At 47.2% G+C, this 27,868-nt stretch overlaps 1 protein-coding gene across 1 annotated transcript in view; it reads left to right on the top strand.

Moving 5' to 3' along the window:
- The window catches only part of LOC142470187 (uncharacterized), a 110,203-nt gene that overhangs the window by 34,507 nt on the left and 47,828 nt on the right, over positions 1–27,868 (top strand). Inside the window, exons 4-6 of the mRNA XM_075577164.1 lie at positions 21,211–21,346; positions 22,293–22,485; positions 22,831–22,983. Coding sequence (XP_075433279.1) covers positions 21,211–21,346; positions 22,293–22,485; positions 22,831–22,983 — 482 coding nt within the window. The remainder of the gene's footprint in view (positions 1–21,210; positions 21,347–22,292; positions 22,486–22,830; positions 22,984–27,868) is intronic.

Here is a 27,868-nt window from a genome sequence, read left to right as displayed (position 1 = left end):
ATGGTGCAGTGTTGGTTACAGGAGAGAGGTGAGATATAATGCAGATAGGGTTGAGATATGGTACAGTGTGGGGTACAGGAGAGAGGTGAGATATAATGCAGATAGGGTTGAGATATGGTACAGTGTGGGGTACAGGAGAGAGGTGAGATATAATGCAGATAGGGTTGAGATATGGTACAGTGTGGGGTACAGGAGAGAGGTGAGATATGATGCAGATAGAGGTGAGAGATGGTGCAGAGTTTGGGACAGAAGAGAGGTGAGATATGGTGCAGAAGAGAAGGTGGAAGCAACATAGGTAAGATATAATGCAGGTAGATAGAGATATGGTGCAGAAAGAGCGTGGGACAGATGAGAGGTTGGATATGGTGCAGAGTGAGGTACAGGAGAGAGGTATAATATGGTGTAGAAGCGAAAGGTGAGATGGCGCAAAGAGAGCGCGTGGAACACAGGAGAGAGGTGAGATATGGTGCAGAGAGAGAGAGAGCGCGTGGAACAAAGAAGAGAGATGAGATATGATGCAGAGAGAGCGTGTTAGAGAGGTGAGATATGGTGCAGAGAGCATGGGACGAGAGAGTGTGAGAGCGTGCGTGCGTGCAGAGTGGGATATGGTGCAGAGGGAGTAGGAGAGGTGTGCGATTATGGTACAGAGAGTGAGATGTGGGACAGAAAAGGGGTGGGATATGGTGCAGAGAGAGAGTGGAACAGAGGAGAGAGGCATGATGCTGCAGACGAGAAGTATTTAATTTTCAGGGTATAACATTGTTTTAAAATGCTGCTATGTTCTTTCTCCCTGTTGAATATATGAGGGTCTGTTTATTTGTTTTGAGTTTACAATCGCACCATAATTTATACCTTTGTAAGACGTACGTGTGTACGTGTGTACGTGTGTACGTGTGTACGTGTGTACGTGTCTTAGTTTTTGTTGTGTTTCACTTTGAGCTGGCAAAGCTCTTTTTTACAGCCATAGGACAAACACAAGTGTATACACTGCCCTCTCCCTTCCCATGAACACCTACTTTTCTTCACTCATACAAACTTTGTCCTCAACTCCTATTCATCACCTTCAACTCCCTTCTCCGCCCAACTACACCTGCACTCCCTTCTACCCGCATGACCCGACACCTCGTGACCTACTTTACAGACAAATAGAGAAGAAAGTGGTGGAGCACTGCAGAAAAAATGAAAGGGCTGGAGGCTGCTTGAAAATTAAAAAATGCTTTAATTTATGGCATTAGTAGACCGAGCTACAAAAACAGAGGGTAACTCTGACGCGTCAGAGTTACCCTCTGTTTTTGTAGCTCGGTCTACTAATGCCATAAATTAAAGCATTTTTTAATTTTCAAGCAGCCTCCAGCCCTTTCATTTTTTCTGCAGTGCTCCACCACTTTCTTCTCTATTTGGATTCATCTACTTGGAAGGAGGCACGCCACATCAGTCCAGGAAGGTTTCGTGAGTTACCTGTTTCTGCTATAGCAGTATCATTTATTCATGTTTTATCATGTCTCATGCCTATGGGTTGAGGGGTGCTGTCCCATAAGTGGGTGTGGGGTGTGCTCTCTTCAGTGAGGGTACATTTCACACACCTGCTGTGGTGTTCACATACCACTCTATATACCCTATTATATGGCAACTAAGTGAGCAATCAGTGCCTTATATACTGCAAAAGAAGCTAATACTTTTCCTGGACACCTATGCTATATAGCAACAATACTACAGAGACATTTGTAGCACCTACAGGGATTTATTTCCCATTCCTACTTTACAGACAAGATTGTCAATCAGACATGACATCTCATCATGTCAAGCTCTACACATAACGCCTACCTCCCTTCACACACTTAAATCTACTCTGAGCTCATTTTTCACTGTTCCTCTCATCACCTCGCCCTACATCCTGCCCCATTGATCCCATTCCCTCACATGTCCTCCGCACCCTCTCTGGTGCACTAAGCCCCATCCGAACTCACCTTTTAAACCGCTCACCTCCTGAACATTACCATCTTCTTTCACACAAACTCTCATAACGCCCATTCTAAAGGAAACCTCTGGACCCAGCCTCTATCCCTCTTCTCCCCTTTGTCTCCAAGCTACTTGAGCAACTTGTATACACCGGCCTGACTCACTTTCTCTCCTCTAACTCCCTGCTTGACTCTGCAATCTGGTTTTCATACTCATCACTCCACCAAGACAACACTAACAAAAGTGGCCATTGACTTTGTAACAGGGACTTATCCCTGTCTACATAAAAGCCTCTAGTGGTCTTAGAAATCCAGCAGAGAGCTGGTTAATTGCAGCTAGTCCATTAACCAGCTCCACCTGGGTAATGAGACATGGGTAAAAAAAAAAAAACCCTACTGGGAACAGACTTGGAGACTCCTTAGCACATTCACAACTGTGCTGACAGATGAGATAGTGTCTTGAGCACAAAGGCCGTGCTGAGATAAAGACACCTGCACACCACTGACCTGCAGGCCCACCTGCTTTGAGGTACCACTTGAGACTTTGGGGTGGTAGGCTGGTGAGGGGCTTTTCCTCCCAGTCTTGCAGATAGGGACTGGGGATGTAAGTTAGCCCTTACAACAGATAGGTGTTTTGTTTATTTTGTATAAATGTTTTGCCTTAAGTTGTTGTTTAAAGGGACAGGCTAAATAAAGCCATGTTTTAATTTCTCCAAAACGGTCTCCTTGCGTGTACGTCTGCATCTGCCTCTTACAGACCTACTCACAGCTAAAGCCAAGGGTCACTTCTCCCTACAAATTCTCCTGTGTCTCTCTGCTGCCTCCGACACTGTCTATTTCCCCCCCCCCTTCTCCTGAACATTCAAATTTAACTCCATTGGCCTCCGTGACGCAGCCTTCTCCTGGCTCACGTCCCACCTTTCCAACTGCTCCTTCATTGTTTTCCTCCTCTGGTGTCTCTTCCTGTTGGGGTCCCACAAGGCTCTGTCCTTGGCCCTTTGCTCTTCTCACTCTACACCTCTTCTCTTCGTGAACTTATACAATCTTTTGACTTTCAGTATCATCTATGTGCCGATGACACCCAAACCTCTCTTCTCCCCTCTCTCCTGTCCCGTGTCTCCAACTCTCTCTGCAATCTCCTGGATGTCTCACCGCTACCTGAAGCTTAACATGTCTAAAACAGAACTAACACGCTTTCCTCTTTCCACTGCCACATCTACACCCAAATTCTCCCTCACCACAACCTCAACACCTCCAGCCCGCTGTCTAGCGGGTCATCTTTGCCTCTACCCTCTCCTTTATTCCTCACATACAGTCCCTCATGAAGTCCTGCCATATCCACCTCGGAAATATCGCCAACTTACGCCTTTTTCTCACTCATGATGCAACTAAAATCCTAATCCTCTCACTCATCATGTCCCGCCTCGATTACTGCAACCTTCTCCTCGTTGGCATTCCCCTTGTCCGCCTGTCCCAACTCCAAGCCATCCAAAATGCTGCTGCCAGACACATCTACCTCACTCAACGATCCACTTCTACTTTTCCACTACGCATATCCCTACTGTCACGGGAGACCAGGTCTCTTAACACATTTTATATTTCTGGAATCAGTCAATAGGCAAAACAAGGCAGTGAAATAAAATGGGGTTTATTTCGATAAAACCTCGGAAATAAAGCAAAACACAAAATACAGAAATATACACTTACTGGGGTCTGGGGTATGAGATCTAGGCTTTCCTAGGTGCAGGGCACCCGCTTGCAAGGGCTTACCCTGATCGGAACCTTGTTCCGGACGTCCTGGACCGAGATTCTGCAGAAACTCCTGACCGGGACCTAGTCCTGATACTCCTGGAACTGTTTTCAGCAGGAACCCCTGACCGCGACATCTATGTTCTCAGGTGAGAGCTTGGTCCTCGCGTCTGACTTAGTCTCTCCAGGGCAGACTTCCCTAGCTTCAAAACGAAGCCGGTTTCTCTGTTATTTGGGACAGAGCAACTTTTGAAACCCCCGCCCTAGCTTCATCGACTCAAGCCACCAAATTGTCTGGTTCTCTGACTTGGGCTTTTCCTTACATACCCTCCACTGAGCTATGTTCAGTATGGAGGAAGGAGCGACCAATCAGAGCATGGGAATTCCTCCCCGCCAGCCAACAGAAACAGGCTCGTCTCTGGACTGATGTCAGAGGAGGAGGCGTGCCGAGCTGGCTCAAAAGGCCGGGTGAGCGGGAAATATGGTTTAGCCAATGGGAGAAGCGCCTACGAGCTGTCTCCCCCGGCTATCTCATTGCAACCTGCTGGGCAGGCTCCACCAAGTCTGGCAGATACAAAAGGTGTCCCCACAGGGTTCCCTTTGTTCTCCGCACCTGGCAATTCGCCCTTCCTCGCCCACCAAACGGTCTTCTCACCTCCTGGAGATCCTCTCCTCTTTGATCTACGGACTCTATACAGACATAACATACACTTTAATAAAGTATACACTTTGGGGACCCGTATACTTATAAGGGAAATGGATTTGGGATAATTGGGCTTGAAATCCAGGAGTCTGGGGGACCTTGGGTTGCCCCGGTGTAATTCATCCCACGTACCGGCAAATCATGCCTGCTCGCCAGGGAGAATTAAAGGACTACCGGTAACTTCGGCCCCCGAACTCCTGCAAACAAAATAATTGCATTTATACCCAAATATCCCCCCTAAAACTGACACACAAGAAATCTCACAGTTCTAGGGCCAAGGGAACAGGAAAAAGCAGGGGTCACTTTATTTTCCACATGTAGTATTCCTGGTCCCTGGCTTAAGGTGTTTATGTAGTTACCAGGGACCCCACGGTTTCAGGGGTAACCAGAGGGCTTAACCTTTATTGTGTAGCCTGGTTACCCCTGCCCGTCACACCTACACTGGCTTCCTGTATCCTCTAGAATCAAATGTTAAAACCCTAGTATTGACTTACAAAGTTCTCAATGACATTGCCCCCCCCCCCTTACATCTCAGCCTTTATCCCCAAATACATACCTTCAAGCCCCTCCCACCTGCCAGACTTCTCCCGTGCTGCCCCCCTCTCTCTGGAATTCCTTACCACGCACCCTCAGACTCTCCCCCAGCTTTCAGACATTTAAAAACTCCCGGAAAACTCACCCTTTCAAGGAAGCTTATCTGGGATACAGTACTCCTAACATCCAACACCCCTCTAACCCCATTGGGGCCAGCTGTGCGCCTGGACCAATCTCCACCCTATCCCCCAATCCACGTTAAAGCTGCAGTTCAGTCAATATCCTGCATGTGTTTTTTTTAATAAATCAGTTCTGTAGTAAGAAAAAATACTTTTAGCATTTTCTGTTTTAAAAAACAACAACTTTGAAAGACCAATTTTCTTGTATTCTATTTTAACAGCCATTTGCTAAGGCACTGCCCCTTCATGTCCTGTCACAAGCCCTGGCACACCCCTTTGTCAGCCCTGCCCTCCCTCTAGCACATGTCAGTGCAGGAGTGCTCATGAATATTCATGAGCTTCCACTGAGATACAGAAGCAGAAGGAAAACAGATCCCTTCTCTAATTATGTCACCAAATTTCGCCGATCAATACATGGAGAACGAATTGACCGGCAGCTATACAGTTCTTTAGGTAATTAGAGATTGCACACATGAAACTATTGAAGTAAAAAAAAACTGAACTGCAGCTTTAATGGCTTCAGCTGTCACACTGGGCCATACTCTAACCTGAGCCCCACCTTATCCTACAATGAGCAGCCACCTTAACTTCTTGTTTCAACATTGTCCCTCGTTCCCTATAGAGTGTACGCGCTCAGGATCAGGGCCCTCATTCCCTCCCTGTATCTGTTTGTGCATGTTCGTCCTCACCTGTAATATACATAACTTTGTACCCCATTGTACCGCGCTGTGGAATATTATTTATTTTATTTATTTATAAAATATTTTACCAGGAAGTAATACATTGAGAGTTACCGCTCGTTTTCAAGTATGTCCTGGGCACAGAGTAAAACAAATAATACATGGTTACAAGTACAGTTACATAAATGAACAGGGTATACATTATATACAAGACATTGCGTGCACAGTTAAAGAAAATATATATTATGAGCGTATGAAGCAGTTACAGACCAGGTTAAAATGTGAGACAGCCTTAGATTTGAAAGAACTTAAACTGGTGGTGGATGTGAGAGTCTCTGGTAGGTTGTTCCAGTTTTGGGGTGCACGGAAGGAGAAGGAGGAACGTCCGGATACTTTGTTGAGCCTTGGGACCATGAATAGTCTTTTGGAGTCAGATCTCAGGTGATAAGTGCTGCAGGTGGTAGGGGTGAGGAGCTTGTTCAGATAGCTGGGTAGCTTGCCCATGAAGAATTTAAAGGCAAGACAGGAAAGGTGAACTTTGCGCCTAGACTCTAGTGTTGACCAATCTAGTTCTTTGAGCATTTCGCAGTGATGTGTGTTGTAGTTGCATTGGAGAACAAAACGACAAATTGAATTGTAGAGGGTGTCAAGTTTGCTAAGGTGGGTTTGTGGAGCCGAGCCATATACTATGGGGCCTATGCAGTAAGTTGCGAGATGTGTCTGTCGCCAGCGCAATTAGATCTCCTTTTTTTGCCGGGTATTTGCCGCTAAATGCTGTAAATGGCGATTGTGAGTAAAATGGTGAGTTCCACATATTGCGCGAATACGGCGCAGCGCTTCGCGTTCATGCAGCAAGTGGCGGATGACGTAATGTATCGGTATGCCCTCCACTGCAATATGGGGTTAAGAATAATATAATTATTTTTAATCACACATCAAAAGTTTGACCTAAAATAATTTACCTGTAGTTGTGATCAATAGCCACTTATGCGCAGAAAGTTCCCTTAAAGTAGATTGGAGTTTCCATGCAAAGTGCCCAATCAGTACAAACACTTTAGTTAATCCCTGTGCAGAACCACTAAACAACACATGTAAGAAGTTCAGAATGACATGTAATACATGTCAAGCTGCGCTGGCAACAGCAACACTAGAATGCCACAGCAATTTCACTAGCAGCTGAAATGTTCGGTTCTCGGCTGGGTGTTGGTGCCTTCTTGGATTGGCGCAGCTTTTTGGCGCTTTTCTCGCTAAGAGTTTCTGCCGCGCACCGCCGAGATCTTACTCGGCATCTACTGCATTCAGCGTAGTGCTTAATATGGCGAAATAGCCATTCTCGCCACCCGCACGGCGCTTTATTTCCGGCAACAATAGCATGTGCCGTGTTTCACTTATCTCGCACACATACCGCCATCAACTGCATACCATATGGCAATCTCGCAATAAAAAAGGCGAATTCAGCCTTCTCGCAACTTACTGCATAGGCCCCTATGTCTCCATAGTCAAGAATTGGCATTAGCATCTGCTGTGCGATACGCTTTCTGACCAGGAGACTTAGGGAGGATTTGTTCCTGTAAAGTACCCCTAGTTTGGCATAGGTCTTGGTTGTCAGGGTATCAATGTGCATCCCGAATGTTAAGTGGGAGTCAAACCATAAGCCCAGGTATTTAAAATTAGTGACAGGTGTTAGGGTGGTGTTAGCGTTGGTTCTAATCAGGAGCTCAGTCACTGGAAACTTTACAAATTTAGTCTTGGTCCCAAATACCATTGTTACAGTCTTGTCAGTGTTTAAAAACAGTTTGTTTTGAGAAATCCAGTTTTCGAGTCTCAAAAAGTCAGACTGAAGTATGTGTTGAAGGTCAGAGAGGCTATGGCTGTGTGCATATAGGATTGTGTCATCTGCATACATGTGTATTGAGGCTTCCTTACAAGCTGTGGGAAGATCATTAATGAACACTGAGAAGAGTAGGGGCCCCAGAACAGAGCCTTGCGGGACACCACAGGTGATATCCAGGGGGTTGGAGTTAGAGCCTGAGATGGACACATGTTGGGATCTTCCTGATAGGTAGGACTGAAACCAGTTTAAAGCATGTTTCCGTATTCCAGAGCTCTGGAGTTTGTTAAGCAGGATAGCATGATCAACTGTGTCAAAAGCCTTTGCAAAATCTAGGAATACTGCACCAGTGAGTTGTCCCTGTTCCATTCCACACTAGATTTCATTGCAAACTTTTAGCAGGGTAGTTATGGTGGAGTGTTTGGGACAAAACCCAGATTGGAATTGGCTAGGGAAATTTGTCTTGGTGTAGAAATCGCTTAATTGGGAGTGGACACATTTTTCCATGACTTTGGATAGAATTGGGAGAAGTGAGATTGGCCTGTAGTTTGAGACAGTGTTTTTGTCCCCACTTTTGAAGATTGGGACAACTCTGGCAGTTTTCCAGGTCTTAGGGATATGGCCTGCAGACAGGATAGAGTTGACTATGGACGCAATTGGTTTGCCAATGGCTGGGGCACCAAGTCGTAGGAACCTAGATTGTAGTAAGTCGGGTCCACATTGGCTGTTTAGTTTTAGTTTGAGGAGCGCTTGTATAATCTCCTCTTCAGATACTGGGCCAAATTGAAAATTGTGGGCAGTATTGGGAGGGGGTGGGACTGTAGGGGTACTCCCAGGATGAAATTCAGGTTTGTGGTTTGGGCTGCATTGCGCTAATAAGTTAGTGGCACACCCCACAAAGTAATCATTGAATGCATTTGCGATTTCAGTGGGGTTTGTCAGAGTAATATTCCCCTTAGTGATATTATTTGGTTGTTGATGGTTAGGAGGCTGGAATATATTGTTGATAACCTTCCAGAAGTTAGCTGGGTTTGATGTATTCTGGTGGAGATTGTCAGAGTAATATTGTGCTTTTGCATGCATTGTTTGCCTTGTGCACATGTTCCGCATGCATCTGTAGTGATTGAGATCCTTGGTACTGCCAGTTACTTTGTAGCTTTTCCACAAGGCATCCCTGAACTGGTAGAGTGCTATAAGGTCAGGTGTAACCCATGGAAGGTGGGCCCCCCATACCCTTATTTTGCGTAGTGGAACATGGGTATCGCAGAGTTTTAAGAACTTGGATTGGAAATAGTCGAGCGCAGAATCAGGGTCGGGAATTAAATCGATTCTGTGCCATGGGCAGTTGGTAAGGTCATCCAGAAACTGTTGTGGGTTAAGTTTTTAAATGTTCTAGTGAGGAGAACTTTAGGGCTTGAATGGGGCGGTTTAATTTTTCTTACAGAGTACACTATTGCATGGTCACTGAAAATATCAGGAAGGATGCCAGAGGATTGGATTCTGCTGGGGTTTGAGGAGAGAATCCAGTCTAGCAAGGAATGGTTATGCGATTTCAGGTTTATCTGTGTGGGTTGGGAAATGAGTTGCGATAGGTTAAGTGACTTGAGTTGTATCTGGATTTTGTGGTTTTTAGGGTCAAGCCAATTGAAGTTGAAATCCCCAAGAACTAGCAGCTCACTCTTCTCATTCAGAGAGGAAATGGAGCCAAGAAATTGGGTGATATCAGTCAGGGATTGTAGAGGGGCTTGAGGGGGGCGGTAGATGCCAGCAAGCAAGATGGGCTTTGAAAAGGGGAGGCAGATTTTGCCAACTAGAATTTCAAAAGAGGGTGGGCTTGGTGGGCAATTTAACAGTGTAAATTGTAATGTGTCTGCAATATAAAATAACACCCCTCCTCCTCTCTTTGACCTATCTCTCCTAAAAATGGAGTATCCCTGAATGGCAATATTTGCATCAGGGGTTTTAGGGGATAGCCATGTTTCTGTAAGAACGATGGCTTTGGGTTTATGCATAAGGCACCATGCCCTTAGTTCGTCCAGTTTGGGCAGCAGGCTCCGGATGTTTATATGGGCGACAGATAGCCCTTTTTGGAATTTAAAGGTGGAATTCTCAGGGGCATAGGACAGAGCTGAAATGGGAGGACCTGGGTTAGGTTCAATATCACCTGCTAAAGAGAGTAACAGTATGAGTAGAAATTTGGGTAGTTGTTTGCAAGTTGTAAATTTGTGGTGTTTGCCATTTGAGTGAGCAGTGGTTGGTGTGCTAGTTTTTAGAGTTCTCCACCAACATTCAGTAGATAGTGCAAGGCTTCTGAGTAGTCCAGGGTGTATGGTGATGTTGGGTGTGGGCCAGGATGGAGGAGTTTGTAGTGGGTAGAGGGAGTAACATCTCCATGAGGCCAGGAGAAAGAAAAAAGTTAAAATACATAGCAGGTTCATGATGCCAGAGGTAGGCAGTGGTGCAAGGAGCTGTTGTGAGCAGAGTGAGTGTGAGCAGACTAAACAGCAGGTGTGTGCCTGTTCCTTGTCAAATGTTTAGCTGTATTGCAATGCTAGAGTCAGGTCAGGGTTTCAGTGTATTGTGCAGTCAGTTTTGGGAGAGACTGCAGTAAATAAGTTGTAAAGGGGTGGGGGGTTGAAATAGGCAGGTTAGCAAGCTTGGGATCATAGTGTGATCTGAATAGCTTACCGTTTGTTGTCTTGAGTAAAAGAGTTTGCAGTAGATCCAGTCCCCAGTCACCTCTAGTCAAACTAAAGTCTAACTGTATTTATCACTTAAAAAGCTCACTTTAAATGCCTCACTGTCTAATGCCTACTGCAGTTCCTGCAAAGATGCAGGAAAGGAGTTGGTATTATACAGATAAAGCAGTCACATGACCCTCCCCCTCCCCAATAAATCAGCTTGTTCCAGTTGGTCAATTAACAGCACAGAGTTAAGAGGGAGAAAAAAAAACACTTTTTAAATTCAAACATACTAACTTATATCAATTCTACAAGGCCAGAGTCAGTCTTTTACACCGGATTTGCACATCAGGTACATACTTATATCAATTCTGCAAGGCCAGATATGTTGGTGGATTACAAATAAACGATGACGATAATAATAATCTCATGATCACAAAGCACGCAAAGTTAAACCAGAAACAAGATGCTTGCTGTGTGTGCTTTCCCTGTAGTGCGCACACAGATTTGTATATCCCGGTGTATATAGCAAAGGTTCTACCTCACAGTACTAGACTAGGTTTAGATCAGGGGTGGCCAATTCCATCCCTCAAGAGCTACCTGCAGGTCAGGTTTTCAGGATATCCCTGCTTCAGCACAGATGGCTCAATCAGTGGCTCAGTCTTTGACTGCACCTGTGCTGAATCAGGGATATCCTGCAAACCTGGCCTGTTGGCCCTTGAGGACTGGAGTTGGCCGCCCCGTGTGTAGATGTTTTGGCTTCGGTTTGTTCCTTCACGCCACTTTGGAACGCGTCTGTATTTGGCGATTCTGCTGCGATTCTGTATATAACAGGTGTTCATACTTATAGGTTACAAAGTCTGCATTCTCATGCCAGGAGATAATCTCCCCCCTCCCCCCGATTTAAAATATTATAAGAAAACTTGTCGTAAAATGGGGAACATTCAACACTTGTTTAAGGTGACGAAAAATAGCAGCTGCGCAAATCTCATCAGGACATAGAGGGGATAAATAAAGACACCAAAATAGTGCAATATTGTCAAACGCAACAATGCAGTTAATGTTGAAGTATCTATAAAGTTTGCAGTCACGTGTTAAACGAGAAACACAGGCGTTGCGGTTGTTAGAAGTAACCAACTTTTGTTATAACCAGACAGATGCTCCGGATCAACACCAATATTGTTCCATAGGAAGGAAGGGAAATCCACATACAATAGGAAAAAGCAAAAATAGTATAATATTGCTTTTTAATATTAAAAACACAAAGTAATACACTTACATAAGTGCCTTTGTGGTAGGCATTCAGACCACCCTGGGTCAAATGGACAGGTAGCACTCCACACAGCAACAGCTTGCTCCACGGCCGATTTAGCAATTGCTTAGCTGAGCGATGCAGTCCTCCGCTCTGACTGTCACCAACCAGGTCACTCTGTAATCCACGACTCCACCAGGGTATTGCAATATTGCACTATTTTGGTGTCTTTATTTATCCCCTCTATCTCCTGGTGAGATTTGCACAGCTGCTATTCTTCGTCGATTGCTGGTTGAATTTGGTCTGAATCCTGCTCCGGGAGCTGCACTTTCTAAGCACAGTATATATATATATAGTTTCTTTTTGTTAAAAGTGGTGTTATGTGCGCTTGTTTTTCCTTGTATCACTTGTTTAAGGTGACCTGAACAAATTGTGTATGTCACAATTGGCTAGATGGGGGACACTTCTATTTAAATAATGACATAAATCAGGGGTTCTCAACTCCAGTCCTCCAGTCACCCCCAACAGGTCAGGTTTTAGGGATATCCCAGCTTCAGCACAGGTGGCTCAGTTGAAGACGGAGCCACTGATTGAGCCACCTGTGCTGAAGCAGGGACCGATTGAGCCACCCGTGCTGAAGCTGGGTTATCCTGCAAACCTGAACCTGTTGGGGGCGCTTGAGGAATGGGGTCGAGCCCCCCTGACATAAATACCACCCTCCAGAATTTCTTGCTTTCATATGCAACAACCTCGCTTGACACATGGTAGTTTATAGCACAACCTACAGAAGTGTGTGTGTGTGTGTTTTGTACGACCTGTGCAGCCACTTTCCTGCCGCCTTGCTGTGAGATTGGAAGGATGAAGCTGTTGGTAGCTGCCTCCATTGTGCAGGTTAATAAAGAAACATTAGCATAATAGAAGTGAAATCCATCACGCACTTAACTCCATAGCCAATCAGGGGTTTCTTGAAAAGTCAGAGAGGGAGAGAGAGGGCGCGTGTAATGGGTAACGTGCCAAAAATATATCCGGGTGAGGGGGAGTCGTGAAACGGACCCTACGAGAGGACGTCACTGGGGAATTCTGCAAGGAGCAGCCCGTATTAGGGCTGAGACATTGGGCAAAATAATCCTTTTCTATCACTTCTGGGCTACACCTGAAAGTGTTAATGGGGAGATGTGTTTCCTCAAATCACACCGTTTTGGGGACAATTGCTTCCCTTTCCTACTCTCTATTACATCACAAGGAAGATGTCTTCACCGGGGGCAGATTTTTTCCCCCCCACCAACTGAAAAAACTGGTGCGTGGTAGAAACCAACGTGGATACATCTCATTGTAATACATGCACCGAGTAACGGCTACAGACCGTACCTAAATCACCAGGGCAGAACTGGAGCAAAGTGCCTCGGTACCCCGCACGCTTAGTATTAATGTATCCAGGTATGCTACATATATTAGAACAGCGGCGGACAACCCCAGTCCTCAAGGGCCCCCAACAGGTCAGGTTTTAACGATATCTCTGCTTCACCTGTGCTGATATGTGGGATATCCGTAAACCCTGATCTGTTGGTGGCCCTTGAGCACTGGAGTTGGACAGTCAATGACTAAGGCCTCGTTCAGGGTGCTGGCTTCGGAGGGAGGGCGTGCTGCCGTGCGTGCTGCCGTGAGCAACAAAGTATTCAATTTGAATACTGGTTTTCAGGGTAGCAACTGCCCTGTCTCCGAAGCCAGGAGTTGAAGCTGACTACAGTTTCAATAAACGAAAATTTCGTTTTTTGGAGCTGCAGCAGCGTCACAGGGACCTAGGCAGCCAATGAAATCATTCTTCAGAATGATTTCATGACTGCAACTTGGATACTTACCCTGCCGTGTGTAACCCCGCCCCCGCCCCCTCCCCAACGCTGAAAAGTCTGCTGGGGGATAAACACATGTCGCCCAGCAAACTGCAGCACTGCCTCCCTTACGCCCTCCCTCCGAGTCCTGCAGCTGACACCCTGAACGAGGCCTAAGCCACTGAGTATGCCACCTGCGCTGAAGCAGGGATATCCTTAACCTTACCTGTTGGTGGCCCTTGAGGACTGGAGTCTTGCACCCCTGTACATAGTTTGTAACCCCTTTGTTACATAGTTGCAGATGATTACACAGTATCCCTACTTTCTGTATTTATTTCAGCCTCTGGCATACACAGTTACCAGGCGCATTCTTTGTGCTACAATATTTTTCAGGCTGCAGAAGTGCCTAATGGAAAGTACTGAAGGGAAGCCCCTAAATACGAACCATCAATATACAATATAATCAATAGGCAATTAGGACATGGTAACAAAATCCTGAGTGCTATTAGCATGTCCGGGGTAAAATCCACAGTTTGGCTCTTATAGGGGTGAAGTGTTTCACATTAATCTCCATACCTAATTATTTTCTCAGCCAAGAGAACAAAGGTATTTACATCTAGACTTTCATTTTATTAAAAAACAATCTTTCTGGATGATTTGCATTTAAATGAAAAACGTGGAGCCGGCCTAATCTCATCCAATAGCAGCTTATACCTATAATAACAGCCCCTGCAGGTCTCATACCTATAATAACAGCCCCTGCAGGTCTCATATCTATAGTAACAGCCCCTGCAGGTCTCATACCTATAATAACAGCCCCTGCTCTGCCTGTGCAGGTCTCATACCTATAACAGCCCCTGCAGGTCTCATACCTATAATAACAGCCCCTGCAGGTCTCATACCTATAATAACAGCCCCTGCTCTGCCTGTGCAGGTCTCATACCTATAACAGCCCCTGCAGGTCTCATACATATAATAACAGCCCCTGCAGGTCTCATATCTATAATAACAGCCCCTGCAGGTCTCATACCTATAATAATCAATAATTGATATATAAGTATGTTCCTGATGTTGAAACTCTCTGTATAAGACTGAATCTGGCCTTGTTGAATTGATATATAAGTATGTTCCTGATGTTGAAACCCTCTGTATAAGACTGAATCTGGCCTTGTTGAATTGATATATAAGTTAGTATGTTTGAATGTAAAAAGTGTTTTTTTTTTTTTTTTCCCTCTTAACTCTGTGCTGTTAATTGACCAAATGGAACAAGCTGACTGATTGGGGAGGGGGAGGATCATGTGACTTTTTTTTGTGTATAATACTAACACCTTCGCTGCATTGGGCAGGAACTGCATTAGGCAGTGAGGCATTAAAAGTGAGCTTTTTAAGTGATAAAAACAGTTAGACTACAGTTTGACTAGAGGTGACTGGGGACTGGATCTACTGCACACTCTTTTACTCAAGACAACAAACGGTAAGCTATTCAGATCACACTATGATCCCATGCTTGTTAGCCTGCATAGTTTAACCCCCCACCCCTTTACAACTTCTTTCACTGCAGCCTCTCCCAAAACTGACTGCACAAAACACTGAAACCCTGAACTGACCCTAGCATTGCAATGCAGCAAAACACTTGAAAAGGTACAGGCCCACCCATGCTGTTTAGTCTGCACACACTCACTCTGCTCACAACAGCTCCTTGCAGCACTGCCTACCTTTGGCATCATGAACCTGCTATGTCTTCTAACTTTTTTCTTTCTCCTGGCCTCATGGAGATGTTACTCCCTCTATCCACTACAAACTCCTCCATCCTTGCCCACACCCAACATCACCATACACCCTGGACTACTCAAAAGCCTTGCACTATCTACTGAATGTTGGTGGAGAACTCTAAAAACCAGCACACCAACCACTGCTCACTCTAATGGAAAACACCACAAATTTACAACTTGCAAACAACTACCCAAATTTCTACTCATACTATTACTCTCTCTAGCAGGTGATATTGAAACTAACCCAGGTCCTCCCATTTCAGCTCTGTCCCATGCCCCTGAGAATTCCACCTTTAAATTCCAAAAAGGGCTATCTGTTGCCCATATAAACATCCGGAGCCTGCTGCCCAAACTGGATGAACTAAGGGCATGGTGCCTTATGCATAAACCCAAAGCCATCGTTCTTACAGAAACATGGCTATCCTCTAAAACCCCTGATGCAAATATCGCCATTCAGGGATACTCCATTTTTAGGAGAGATAGGTCAAAGAGAGGAGGAGGGGTGTTATTTTATATTGCAGACACCTTACAATTTACACTGTTACATTGCCCACCAAGTCCACCCTCTTTTGAAACTCTAGTTGGCAAAATCTGCCTCCCCTTTTCTAAGCCCATCTTGCTTGCTGGCATCTACCGCCCCTCTACAATCCTTGACTGATATCACCCAATTTCTTGCCTCCATTTCCTCTCTGAATGAGAAGAGTGAGCTGCTAGTTCTTGGGGATTTCAACTTCAATTGGCTTGACCCTAAAAACCACAAAATCCAGATACAACTCAAGTCACTTAACCTATCGCAACTCATTTCCCAACCCACACGAATAAACCTGAAGTCGCATAACCATTCCTTGCTAGACTGGATTCTCTCCTCAAACCCCAGCAGAATCCAATCCTCTGGCATCCTTCCTGATATTTTCAGTGACCATGCAATAGTGTACTGTGTAAGGAAAATTAAACCGCCCCATTCAAGCCCTAAAGTTCTCCTCACTAGAACATTTAAAAACTTTAACCCACAACAGTTTCTTGATGACCTTACCAACTGCCCATGGCACAGAATCGATTTAATTCCCGACCCTGACTCTGCGCTCGACTATTTCCAATCCGAGTTCTTAAAACTCTGCGATACCCATGCTCCACTAGGCAAAATAAGGGTACGGGGGGCCCACCTTCCATGGGTTACACCTGACCTTATAGCACTCTACCAGTTCAGGGATGCCTTGTGGAAAAGCTACAAAGTAACTGGCAGTACCAAGGATCTCAATCACTACAGATGCCTGCGGAACGTGTGCACAAGGCAAACAAGGTATGCAAAAGCACAATATTACTCTGACAATCTCCACCAGAATACATCAAACCCAGCTAACTTCTGGAAGGTTATCAACAATATAATCCAGCCTCCTAACCATCAACAACCAAGTAATATCACTAAGGGGGATATTACTCTGACAAACCCCACTGACATTGCAAATGCATTCAATGATTACTTTGTGGGGTGTGCCACTAACTTATTAGCGAAACGCAGCACAAACCCCAAACCTGAATCTCATCCTGGGAGTACCCCTATAGTCCCACCCCCTCCCAATTTTCAATTTAGCCCAGTATCTGAAGAGGAGATTACACAAGCGCTCCTCAAACTAAAACTAAGCAGCCAATGTGGACCCGACTTACTACAATCTAGGTTCCTACGACTTGGTGCCCCAGCCATTGCCAAACCAATTGCGTCCATAGTCAACTCTATCCTGTCTGCAGGCCATATCCCTAAGACCTGGAAAACTGCCAGAGTTGTCCCAATCTTCAAAACTGGGGACAAAAACACTGTCTCAAACTACAGGCCAATCTCACTTCTCCCAATTCTATCCAAAGTTATGGAAAAATGTGTCCACTCCCAATTAAGCGATTTCTACACCAAGACAAATTTCCCTAGCCAATTCCAGTCTGGGTTTCGTCCCAAACACTCCACCGTAACTACCCTGCTAAAAGTTTGCAATGAAATCCAGTGCGGAATGGAACGGGGACAACTCACTGGTGCAGTATTCCTAGATTTTGCAAAGGCTTTTGACACAGTTGATCATGTTAGCCTGCTTAACAAACTCCAGAGCTCTGGAATAGGGAAACATGCTTTAAACTGGTTTCAGTCCTACCTATCAGGAAGATCCCAACATGTGTCCATCTCAGGCTCTAACTCCAACCCCCTGGATATCACCTGTGGTGTCCCGCAAGGCTCTGTTCTTTAATTAATGATCTTCCCACAGCTTGTAAGGAAGCCTCAATACACATGTATGCAGATGACACAATCCTGTATGCCCACAGCCATAGCCTCTCTGACCTTCAACACATACTTCAGTCTGACTTTTTGAGACTCGAAAACTGGATTTCCCAAAACAAACTGTTTTTAAACACTGACAAGACGGTAACAATGGTATTTGGGACCAAGACTAAATTTGTAAAGCTTCCAGTGACTGAGCTCCTGATTAGAACCAACGCTAAAACCACCCTAACACCTGTCACTAGTTTTAAATACCTGGGCTTATGGTTTGACTCCCACTTAACATTCGGGATGCACATTGATACCCTGACAACCAAGACCTATGCCAAACTAGCGGTACTTTACAGGAACAAATCCTCCCTAAGTCTCCTGGTCAGAAAGCGTATTGCACAGCAGATGCTAATGCCAATTATTGACTATGGAGACATAGTATATGGCTCGGCTCCTCAAACCCACCTTAGCAAACTTGACACCCTCTACAATTCAATTTGTCGCTTTGTTCTCCAATGAAACTACAACACACATCACTGCGAAATGCTCAAAGAACTAGATTGGTCATCACTAGAGTCTAGGCGCAAAGTTCACCTTTCCTGTCTCACCCTCAAATACTTTCTGGGCAAGCTACCCAGCTACCTGAACAAGCTCCTCACCCCTACCACATGCAGTACCTATCACCTGAGATCAGACTCCAAAAGACTATTCATGGTCCCAAGACTCAACAAAGTATCCGGACGTTCCTCCTTCTCCTTCCGTGCACCCCAAAACTGGAACAACCTACCAGAGACTCTCATATCCACCACCAGCTTAAGTTCTTTCAAATCTAAGGCTGTCTCACACTTTAATCTGGTCTGTAACTGTTTCATACGCTCATAATATATATTTTCTTTAACTGTGCATGCAATGTCTTGTATATAATGTATACCTTGTTCATTTATGTAACTGTATTTGTAACCATGTATTATTTTGTTTTACTCTGTGCCCAGGACATACTTGAAAACGAGAGGTAACTCTCAATGTATTACTTCCTGGTAAAATATTTTAATAAATAAATAAAATAAACAGCCCCTGCTCTGCCTGTGCAGGTCTCATACCTATAACAGCCCCTGCTCTGCCTGTGCAGGTCTCATACATATAATAACAGCCCCTGCAGGTCTCATACCTATAATAACAGCCCCTGCAGGTCTCATACCTATAATAACAGCCCCTGCAGGTCTCATACCTATAATAACAGCCCCTGCTCTGCCTGTGCAGGTCTCATACCTATAACAGCCCCTGCAGGTCTCATACATATAATAACAGCCCCTGCAGGTCTCATACCTATAATAATAGCCCCTGCTCTGCCCCTGCAGGTCTCATACCTATAATAACAGCCCCATGCAGGTCTCATACATATAATAACAGCCCCTGCTCTGCCTGTGTAGGTCTCATACCTATAATAACAGCCCCTGCTCTGCCCGTGCAGGTCTCATACCTATAATAACAGCCCCTGCAGGTCTCATACCTATAATAACAACCCCTGCTCTGCCCGTGCAGGTCTCATACATATAATAACAGCCCCTGCTCTGCCCGTGCAGGTCTCATACCTATAACAGCCCCTGCAAGTCTCATACCTATAATAACAGCCCCTGCAGGTCTCATACCTATAATAACAGCCCCTGCAGGTCTCATACCTATAATAACAGCCCCTGCAGGTCTCATACATATACAGTAATAACAGCCTCTGCTCTGCCTGTGCGGGTCTCATACCTATAATAAATGCCCTATGCACTGTTTATTACTCTGAATTAGAGAGTTGTGGGATGGGTACCGTATGGCAGAAGTGGCAAAGGTCTCTGGGTTTTTAAGCAAGTTAGTGGGTCGGGAATTTTCAGACCTACAAGGCAGTGCAGTGCGTTGATTTTTAGGGCTGGTTTATACCCGGCTCTGATCACCCAGCCTTGTTATTTCTTTCCTTGCCACGTGACACTCTATTGATGTGTCTAGGGACAAAATATCTTGGCATTTTCACTTGTTAGCAAGAAGCTTACAGCAGCCACTGCTGAGTTTCTCTGTCACGACTCCAAGCCAATAAATAAGTAACACCCGGCCCGCGCTACTCCATTAGATCGTGTCTGCAGCCGTACAGCACCAAATGACGGGCTTACTGCCTGGGAGCTGAATCCATCACTGCAGAATCAAAGTGTCAAACGTGCCAGCGAGGCGATACATTAAAGTAATCATTACAGAGGTTCCAGGAAACGCTGCGTATCCCCGGTGCCTCCTTAACATCTCTGCGAGAACCACTTTCCTGGCGATAGGTCTTCCCGAAATGCAACGGGAAACTCGCACGAGGGCTGCCAAGCATCTCCTGGTGAGGATAACATCGGAGGATCGCTCTAATGCAGGGGAAGCCAACTCCGGTCCTCAAGGGCCACCGACAGGTCAGGATATCCCTGCTTCAGCACAGGTGGCTCAGTCAAAGACTGCATCACCTGTGCTGAAGCAGGGATAAGGAATGGAAGCAGGCACACGGTCTTACTAAAGGTGCAGTTTATTGTGCCACCAAAGGTCCAACGTTTCGGCAAATAGATTGCCTTTATCAAGGAGAGGGCTACAGAACATGTTAAACATACCACAATATAGTGAGACATACCACTTTAGTAAACATACCACTTTAGTAAGACCGTGTGCCTGCTTCCATTCCTTTGCTCAAGTACCTCTGGGATGTCTGGACCTCCCTGGATACAGCGCACCGGCAGATAAGTACCCCCCTCCAGCACCTACCAGCGGTGTGCATGTGCTTCTACATATGACTGAAGCAGGGATATCCTGAGAACCTGACCTGTTGGTAGCCCTGGAGGACTGGAGTTGGCCACCCCTGATCTAATTGAATCTGCGGTTCTCTTACGGCAGAAAGATTTCACCTTCTGGTGTCTGGGGGGGGGGGGGGTGGAGGGGGCCTTGCCACCATCTCTCACCAGACAGCCACATTCCCCGCCCTTCCGTTTTAGTCAGAGATCTGCCTATTAAGCCATGTCCCGGCAGCTTTTGTTACAGAAATACAAATTCCAGAATCCCTTCCTAGGACCAACGTGTACTAATGGCAGTGACATGGTTACGGTTTCAGTCCTTCCTATGGGCAAAGTGTACTAATGGCAGTGACGTGGTTAAGGGGTCAGTCATTCCTATGGGCAAAGTGTACTAATGGCAGTGACATGGTTAAGGTTTCAGTCCTTCCTATGGGCAAAGTGTACTAATGGCAGTGACGTGGTTAAGGGGTCAGTCATTCCTATGGGCAAAGTGTACTAATGGCAGTGACGTGGTTAAGGGGTCAGTCCCTTCCTAGGGGCAAAGTGTACTAATGGTAGTGACAGGGTTAAGGGGTCAGTCCCTCCTAGGGGCAAAGTGTACTAATGGCAGTGACATGGTTAAGGGGTCAGTCCCTCCTAGGACCTGCACATTGAAATTCCTTCAGTATTCACAGTAAACTTGGATCTGGATGTATAGTCACAATTTACTAGTTATGTACTGTATGTAGTTACTGTATGTATTTTACCATCTGTTTGTAATTATAATAGACGTCTTTATTGTAGTGATCCAGCTCTATCTTTACTCGAGCATATTCGGTTCAGAATTTGCATCTGTTGGATGTGTAGAGTATTTGCCTCTGTTTGTAAAACCGGTTTAACTTGTAAGTTCCATTGTTGCTGTTTGGTGACGGATAACGATGGATCCCGGGAGCTGAGATGCGACACCTTGGGGTCAAGCCGATGAACTGAAACGTTATTGATTTTGTGCAGGTATCCTCCCGGGAACTGCTGAATGTCGTGATGGCTCTGTATGACGTCTGTCTCCCTGGTATCGGGGTGGAGGATGTAAGAGCGAACGTCTGCGCACGTGGATCCAAGACCATCCTTCTGCTCCGTGATCAGCAAGGTTGGAACACTTTGATTATATTTAATATGTCTTGTTTTGTACTGTGCAGCTCATGAAGCCACCTCAGGGGTGCAATCCCCATAGCCAGAATAAACGAGTATTGCAAGCAATCACAGAGCTAGTATTGATTTAACCATGCCTGCAATCCTCACAGGGACCTTTATCAAGTCTAGAACCGAAACAATTATACATTAAATACGCTTTATTAGAAATGTAAGTTCATGTTACGCTTATGTATTTTGGGTGTAAATCCTGAGTGGCTTCTCACAGGTCCTCAGATATTTGGGTTATTTATATCAGTACCTTGTATAGACTTCATGTGGAACCCCTGCATCCAACCCCTGCATCTCTATCTAACCCTCACTCCCAGGCCAAGCTGCATATCACGTCCCCCGTCTTTACATGCCATGGGACAATTACTTGGACACAGTTTCATAAGTCGAGGAGTGAATAGCAGGAACTCCCACACTAGTCAGCTCTATGAACTCTCACACTTCCATTCTGTGGAATGGATTCCAGTATCGGCTCCCTTCTCTCGTTACACAACCTGCAGTTGGCCGCACCCATCTGTACACTACGCAGGTTGCTGTCTTCAGCACCAAAGTGAAGATTGTTCATAGAAGTTGTTATGAGCAGCCCAGACTTTTGTACTGTGAATAATTCATAGATGAAGAGGTTTTGTGTTATTTAAGCACTGATGGAGAGTACATGACGGTAACTAATGAATGCTAAGAGTAAACATTGATAACGCAAGATGACGTCCATATTCATCCATTATCGTCTTTACAAGGACCATTACCCTGTCATAAGATAATAGTACAATATAAAATAGCTTTAAGTGATGTTGGTGACTTTAACACACTGACATTTACACAAGATGAGATTGATGACACAATATCACAAGAATACCACACACAAGATGACACTAACTGTTTTCTCCTGGCAGAAGTCCTAAAGGAATACCAGGAGAAATTTTCCCATCCAAGTAGCAGGGTTTCTTCTGACAAGCCCTGTGCAGACCTTCCCAGTAATAAGCAGGATGAGGAGGAGGAGGAGGAGAGCGCCGGGATGTTTGCCACCGTCTTCAGTGACTCCGAGAGCAGCGAGGAAGATGAGGAGGAGGAATCCGAATCTGATCAGTAAGATTTCTACGTGAACACCTCTTTAAACAACATCTTTCAAAGTTAACTCTCTGGCAGTGAAAGGGTTCCAATGTACTTTTACTACAATTTGAAAAACAATCCTGTGCGTCAAAGTAACCTTTTCTTTGCTTGGATACAGACATCATTGTTTTCCTGCATAAAGATGCCTGCAGAGTACTTATTGTTCTGTGGCATACGTAAGATGAGTTAGGTGACATGTTGCGATATATGTAGATACGCCATTGTTCTGGATAGAAGTAGGAAGCTGGCTGAAGGCGGGATGCTGAATAGCCGTTCTCTTGCATTGTGTAACGAAGCTGTGCTATTTTGTGGCCTTTGCAGGGAAGAAAGTGAAAGGTTCAAAAGCAGCGTGCACGATTTTCTGGCGCTCGTCACGAAGAGGCGCTTTCAGAGGACGCAATCCCAACCGACAAGTGACAGTGTTGGCATTGAATGCTGCATCGTGGCAGCCCTAACCTACCAGCGATCTGCACTGTAAGTCCACGATAATTAATATAAGTGTATAACCCAGGTGTCACCATGAGAAGCCACGATAATCCTTAATTATACATGTATAACCCAGGTGTCACCATGAGAGGCCACGATATTCCTTAATTATACATGTATAACCCAGGTGTCACCATGAGAAGCCACGATAATCCTTAATTATACATGTATAACCCAGGTGTCACCATGAGAAGCCATGATAATCCTTAATTATAAATGTATAACCCAGGTGTCACCATGAGAAGCCATGATAATCCTTAATTATACATGTATAACCCAGTAGTCACCATGAGAGGCCACGATATTCCTTAATTATACATGTGTAACCCAGGTGTCACCATGAGAGGCCACGATATTCCTTAATTATACATGTATAACCCAGGTGTCACGATGAGAGGCCACGGAACCTAAGATTGTGTAAATAAGAGAAGGGTCTCTGGGACTCCCAGAGAATCAGCGTGTCCTCGTCACCTCGGGAAACTGGGACTCCCAGAGAATCAGCGCGTCCTCGTCACCTCGGGAAACTGGGACTCCCAGAGAATCAGCGTGTCCTCATCACCTCGGGAAACTGGGACTCCCAGAGAATCAGCGTGTCCTCGTCACCTCGGGAAACTGGGACTCCCAGAGAATCAGCGTGTCCTCGTCACCTCGGGAAACTCTGGGAGTCCCAGAGAATCAGCGTGTCCTCGTCACCTCGGGAAACTCTGGGAGTCCCAGAGAATCAGCGTGTCCTCGTTACCTCGGGAAACTCTGGGACTCCCAGAGAATCAGCGCGTCCTCGTCACCTCGGGAAACTGGGACTCCCAGAGAATCAGCGTGTCCTCGTCACCTCGGGAAACTGGGACTCCCAGAGAATCAGCGTGTCCTCGTCACCTCGGGAAACTCTGGGAGTCCCAGAGAATCAGCGTGTCCTCGTTACCTCGGGAAACTCTGGGACTCCCAGAGAATCAGCGTGTCCTCGTCACCTCGGGAAACTCTGGGACTCCCAGAGAATCAGCGTGTCCTCGTCACCTCGGGAAACTCTGGGACTCCCAGAGAATCAGCGTGTCCTCGTCACCTCGGGAAACTCTGGGACTCCCAGAGAATCAGCGTGTCCTCGTCACCTCGGGAAACTGGGACTCCCAGAGAATCAGCGTGTCCTCGTCACCTCGGGAAACTGGGACTCCCAGAGAATCAGCGTGTCCTCGTCACCTCGGGAAACTGGGACTCCCAGAGAATCAGCGCGCCCTCGTCACCTCGGGAAACTGGGACTCCCAGAGAATCAGCGCGTCCTCGTCACCTCGGGAAACTCTGGGAGTCCCAGAGAATCAGCGTGTACTCGTCACCTCGGGAAACTCTGGGAGTCCCAGAGAATCAGCGTGTCCTCGTCACCTCGGGAAACTCTGGGACTCCCAGAGAATCAGCGCGTCCTCGTCACCTCGGGAAACTCTGGGACTCCCAGAGAATCAGCGTGTCCTCGTCACCTCGGGAAACTGGGACTCCCAGAGAATCAGCGTGTCCTCGTCACCTCGGGAAACTGTGGGACTCACAGAGAATCAGCGTGTCCTCGTCACCTCGGGAAACTCTGGGACTCACAGAGAATCAGCGTGTCCTCGTCACCTCGGGAAACTGGGACTCCCAGAGAATCAGCGTGTCCTCGTCACCTCGGGAAACTCTGGGACTCACAGAGAATCAGCGTGTCCTCGTCACCTCGGGAAACTCTGGGACTCCCAGAGAATCAGCGTGTCCTCGTCACCTCGGGAAACTCTGGGAGTCCCAGAGAATCAGCGTGTCCTCGTCACTTCAGGAAACTGGGACTCACAGAGAATCAGCGTGTCCTCGTCACCTCGGGAAACTCTGGGACTCCCAGAGAATCAGCGCGTCCTCGTCACCTCGGGAAACTCTGGGAGTCCCAGAGAATCAGCGCGTCCTCGTCACCTCGGGAAACTCTGGGAGTCCCAGAGAATCAGCGTGTCCTCGTCACCTCGGGAAACTGGGACTCCCAGAGAATCAGCGTGTCCTCGTCACCTCGGGAAACTCTGGGACTCCCAGAGAATCAGCGCGTCCTCGTCACCTCGGGAAACTCTGGGACTCCCAGAGAATCAGCGTGTCCTCATCACCTCGGGAAACTCTGGGACTCCCAGAGAATCGGCGTGTCCTCGTCACCTCGGGAAACTCTGGGACTCCAAGAGAATCAGCGCGTCCTCGTCACCTCGGGAAACTCTGGGACTCCCAGAGAATCAGCGCGTCCTCGTCACCTCGGGAAACTCTGGGACTCCCAGAGAATCAGCGCGTCCTCGTCACCTCGGGAAACTCTGGGACTCCCAGAGAATCGGCGTGTCCTCGTCACCTCGGGAAACTCTGGGACTCCAAGAGAATCAGCGCGTCCTCGTCACCTCGGGAAACTCTGGGACTCCCAGAGAATCAGCGCGTCCTCGTCACCTCGGGAAACTCTGGGACTCCCAGAGAATCAGCGCGTCCTCGTCACCTCGGGAAACTCTGGGACTCCCAGAGAATCAGCGCGTCCTCGTCACCTCGGGAAACTCTGGGACTCCCAGAGAATCAGCGCGTCCTCGTCACCTCGGGAAACTCTGGGACTCCCAGAGAATCGGCGTGTCCTCGTCACCTCGGGAAACTCTGGGACTCCCAGAGAATCGGCGCGTCCTCGTCACCTCGGGAAACTCTGGGACTCCAAGAGAATCAGCGCGTCCTCGTCACCTCGGGAAACTCTGGGACTCCCAGAGAATCAGCGCGTCCTCGTCACCTCGGGAAACTCTGGGAGTCCCAGAGAATCAGCGCGTCCTCGTCACCTCGGGAAACTCTGGGACTCCCGGAGAATCAGCGCGTCCTCGTCACCTCGGGAAACTCTGGGACTCCCAGAGAATCAGCGTGTCCTCGTCACCTCGGGAAACTCTGGGACTCCCAGAGAATCAGCGTGTCCTCGTCACCTCGGGAAACTGGGACTCCCAGAGAATCAGCGTGTCCTCGTCACCTCGGGAAACTGGGACTCCCAGAGAATCAGCGTGTCCTCGTCACCTCGGGAAACTCTGGGACTCCCAGAGAATCAGCGCGCCCTCGTCACCTCGGGAAACTGGGACTCCCAGAGAATCAGCGTGTCCTCGTCACCTCGGGAAACTGGGACTCCCAGAGAATCAGCGTGTCCTCGTCACCTCGGGAAACTCTGGGACTCCCAGAGAATCAGCGCGCCCTCGTCACCTCGGGAAACTGGGACTCCCAGAGAATCAGCGTGTCCTCGTCACCTCGGGAAACTGGGACTCACAGAGAATCAGCGTGTCCTCGTCACCTCGGGAAACTCTGGGACTCCCAGAGAATCAGCGCGTCCTCATCACCTCGGGAAACTCTGGGACTCCCAGAGAATCAGCGTGTCCTCGTCACCTCGGGAAACTCTGGGACTCCCAGAGAATCAGCGCGTCCTCGTCACCTCGGGAAACTGGGACTCCCAGAGAATCAGCGCGCCCTCGTCACCTCGGGAAACTGGGACTCCCAGAGAATCAGCGTGTCCTCGTCACCTCGGGAAACTGGGACTCCCAGAGAATCAGCGTGTCCTCGTCACCTCGGGAAACTGGGACTCACAGAGAATCAGCGTGTCCTCGTCACCTCGGGAAACTCTGGGACTCCCAGAGAATCAGCGTGTCCTCGTCACCTCGGGAAACTGGGACTCACAGAGAATCAGCGTGTCCTCGTCACCTCGGGAAACTCTGGGACTCCCAGAGAATCAGTGTGTCCTCGTCACCTCGGGAAACTCTGGGACTCCCAGAGAATCAGCGTGTCCTCGTCACCTCGGGAAACCCTGGAACTCCCAGAGAATCAGCGCGTCCTCGTCACCTCGGGAAACTGGGACTCCCAGAGAATCAGCGCGTCCTCGTCACCTCGGGAAACTCTGGGACTCCCAGAGAATCGGCGCGTCCTCGTCACCTCGGGAAACTCTGGGACTCCCAGAGAATCAGCGCGTCCTCGTCACCTCGGGAAACTCTGGGACTCCCAGAGAATCAGCGTGTCCTCGTCACCTCGGGAATCTCTGGGACATTTGTAACCTGGTTGGACCCAGCTTAATTTCCAAGAAACAGAGTATAATGGAATCGTTACATATAAAGACTGTGCACTTCTTCATCACAGAGGCCACGCAACAATTGGAAATATTGGAGATATATATTAGTGTGTGTGTGTTACTGGGTTTGTATCCTAATGTATACAACAAGCCCCAATGCTACATCAAACGTAACAAATTATTTAGTATGTTACTATGTATTTTATCTGTATTTTTCTTGATTAATATAGGTCATTTAGTTCAATCCTTTAGTCAAAATATTTTACGCCTACAACCACAGTGCAGCCACGCCACAGTGCAGCCACGCCACAGTGCAGCCACGCCACAGTGCAGCCACGCCACAGTGCAGCCACGCCACAGTGCAGCCACGCCACAGTGCAGCCACGCCACAGTGCAGCCACGTTACAGTGCAGCCACGTCACAGTGCAGCCACGCCACAGTGCAGCCACGTCACAGTGCAGCCACGCCACAGTGCAGCCATGCCACAGTGCAGCCACGTCACAGTAACCTTATTAACAGGTCTTACACTACAAGTATTATACTGTCTTATGTATTTCTCCCTTTGTATAGAGAGAAGAGGAAACATAACACAGCAGCGCACAGCACGGGGTGCGTGACATACATACAGCGCACAGCACGGGGTGCGTGACATACATACAGCGCACAGCACGGGGTGCGTGACATACATACAGCGCACAGCACGGGGTGCGTGACATACATACAGCGCACAGCACGGGGTGCGTGACATACATACAGCGCACAGCACGGGGTGCGTGACATACATACAGCGCACAGCACGGGGTGCGTGACATACATACAGCGCAC

The sequence above is a fragment of the Ascaphus truei genome, chromosome 19 (genome assembly GCF_040206685.1).
Source record: "Ascaphus truei isolate aAscTru1 chromosome 19, aAscTru1.hap1, whole genome shotgun sequence".
NCBI lineage: Eukaryota > Metazoa > Chordata > Amphibia > Anura > Ascaphidae > Ascaphus > Ascaphus truei.
The sequence above is the reverse complement of the archived record's forward strand: the minus strand, read 5'-3'. Positions and strand labels throughout refer to the sequence as shown.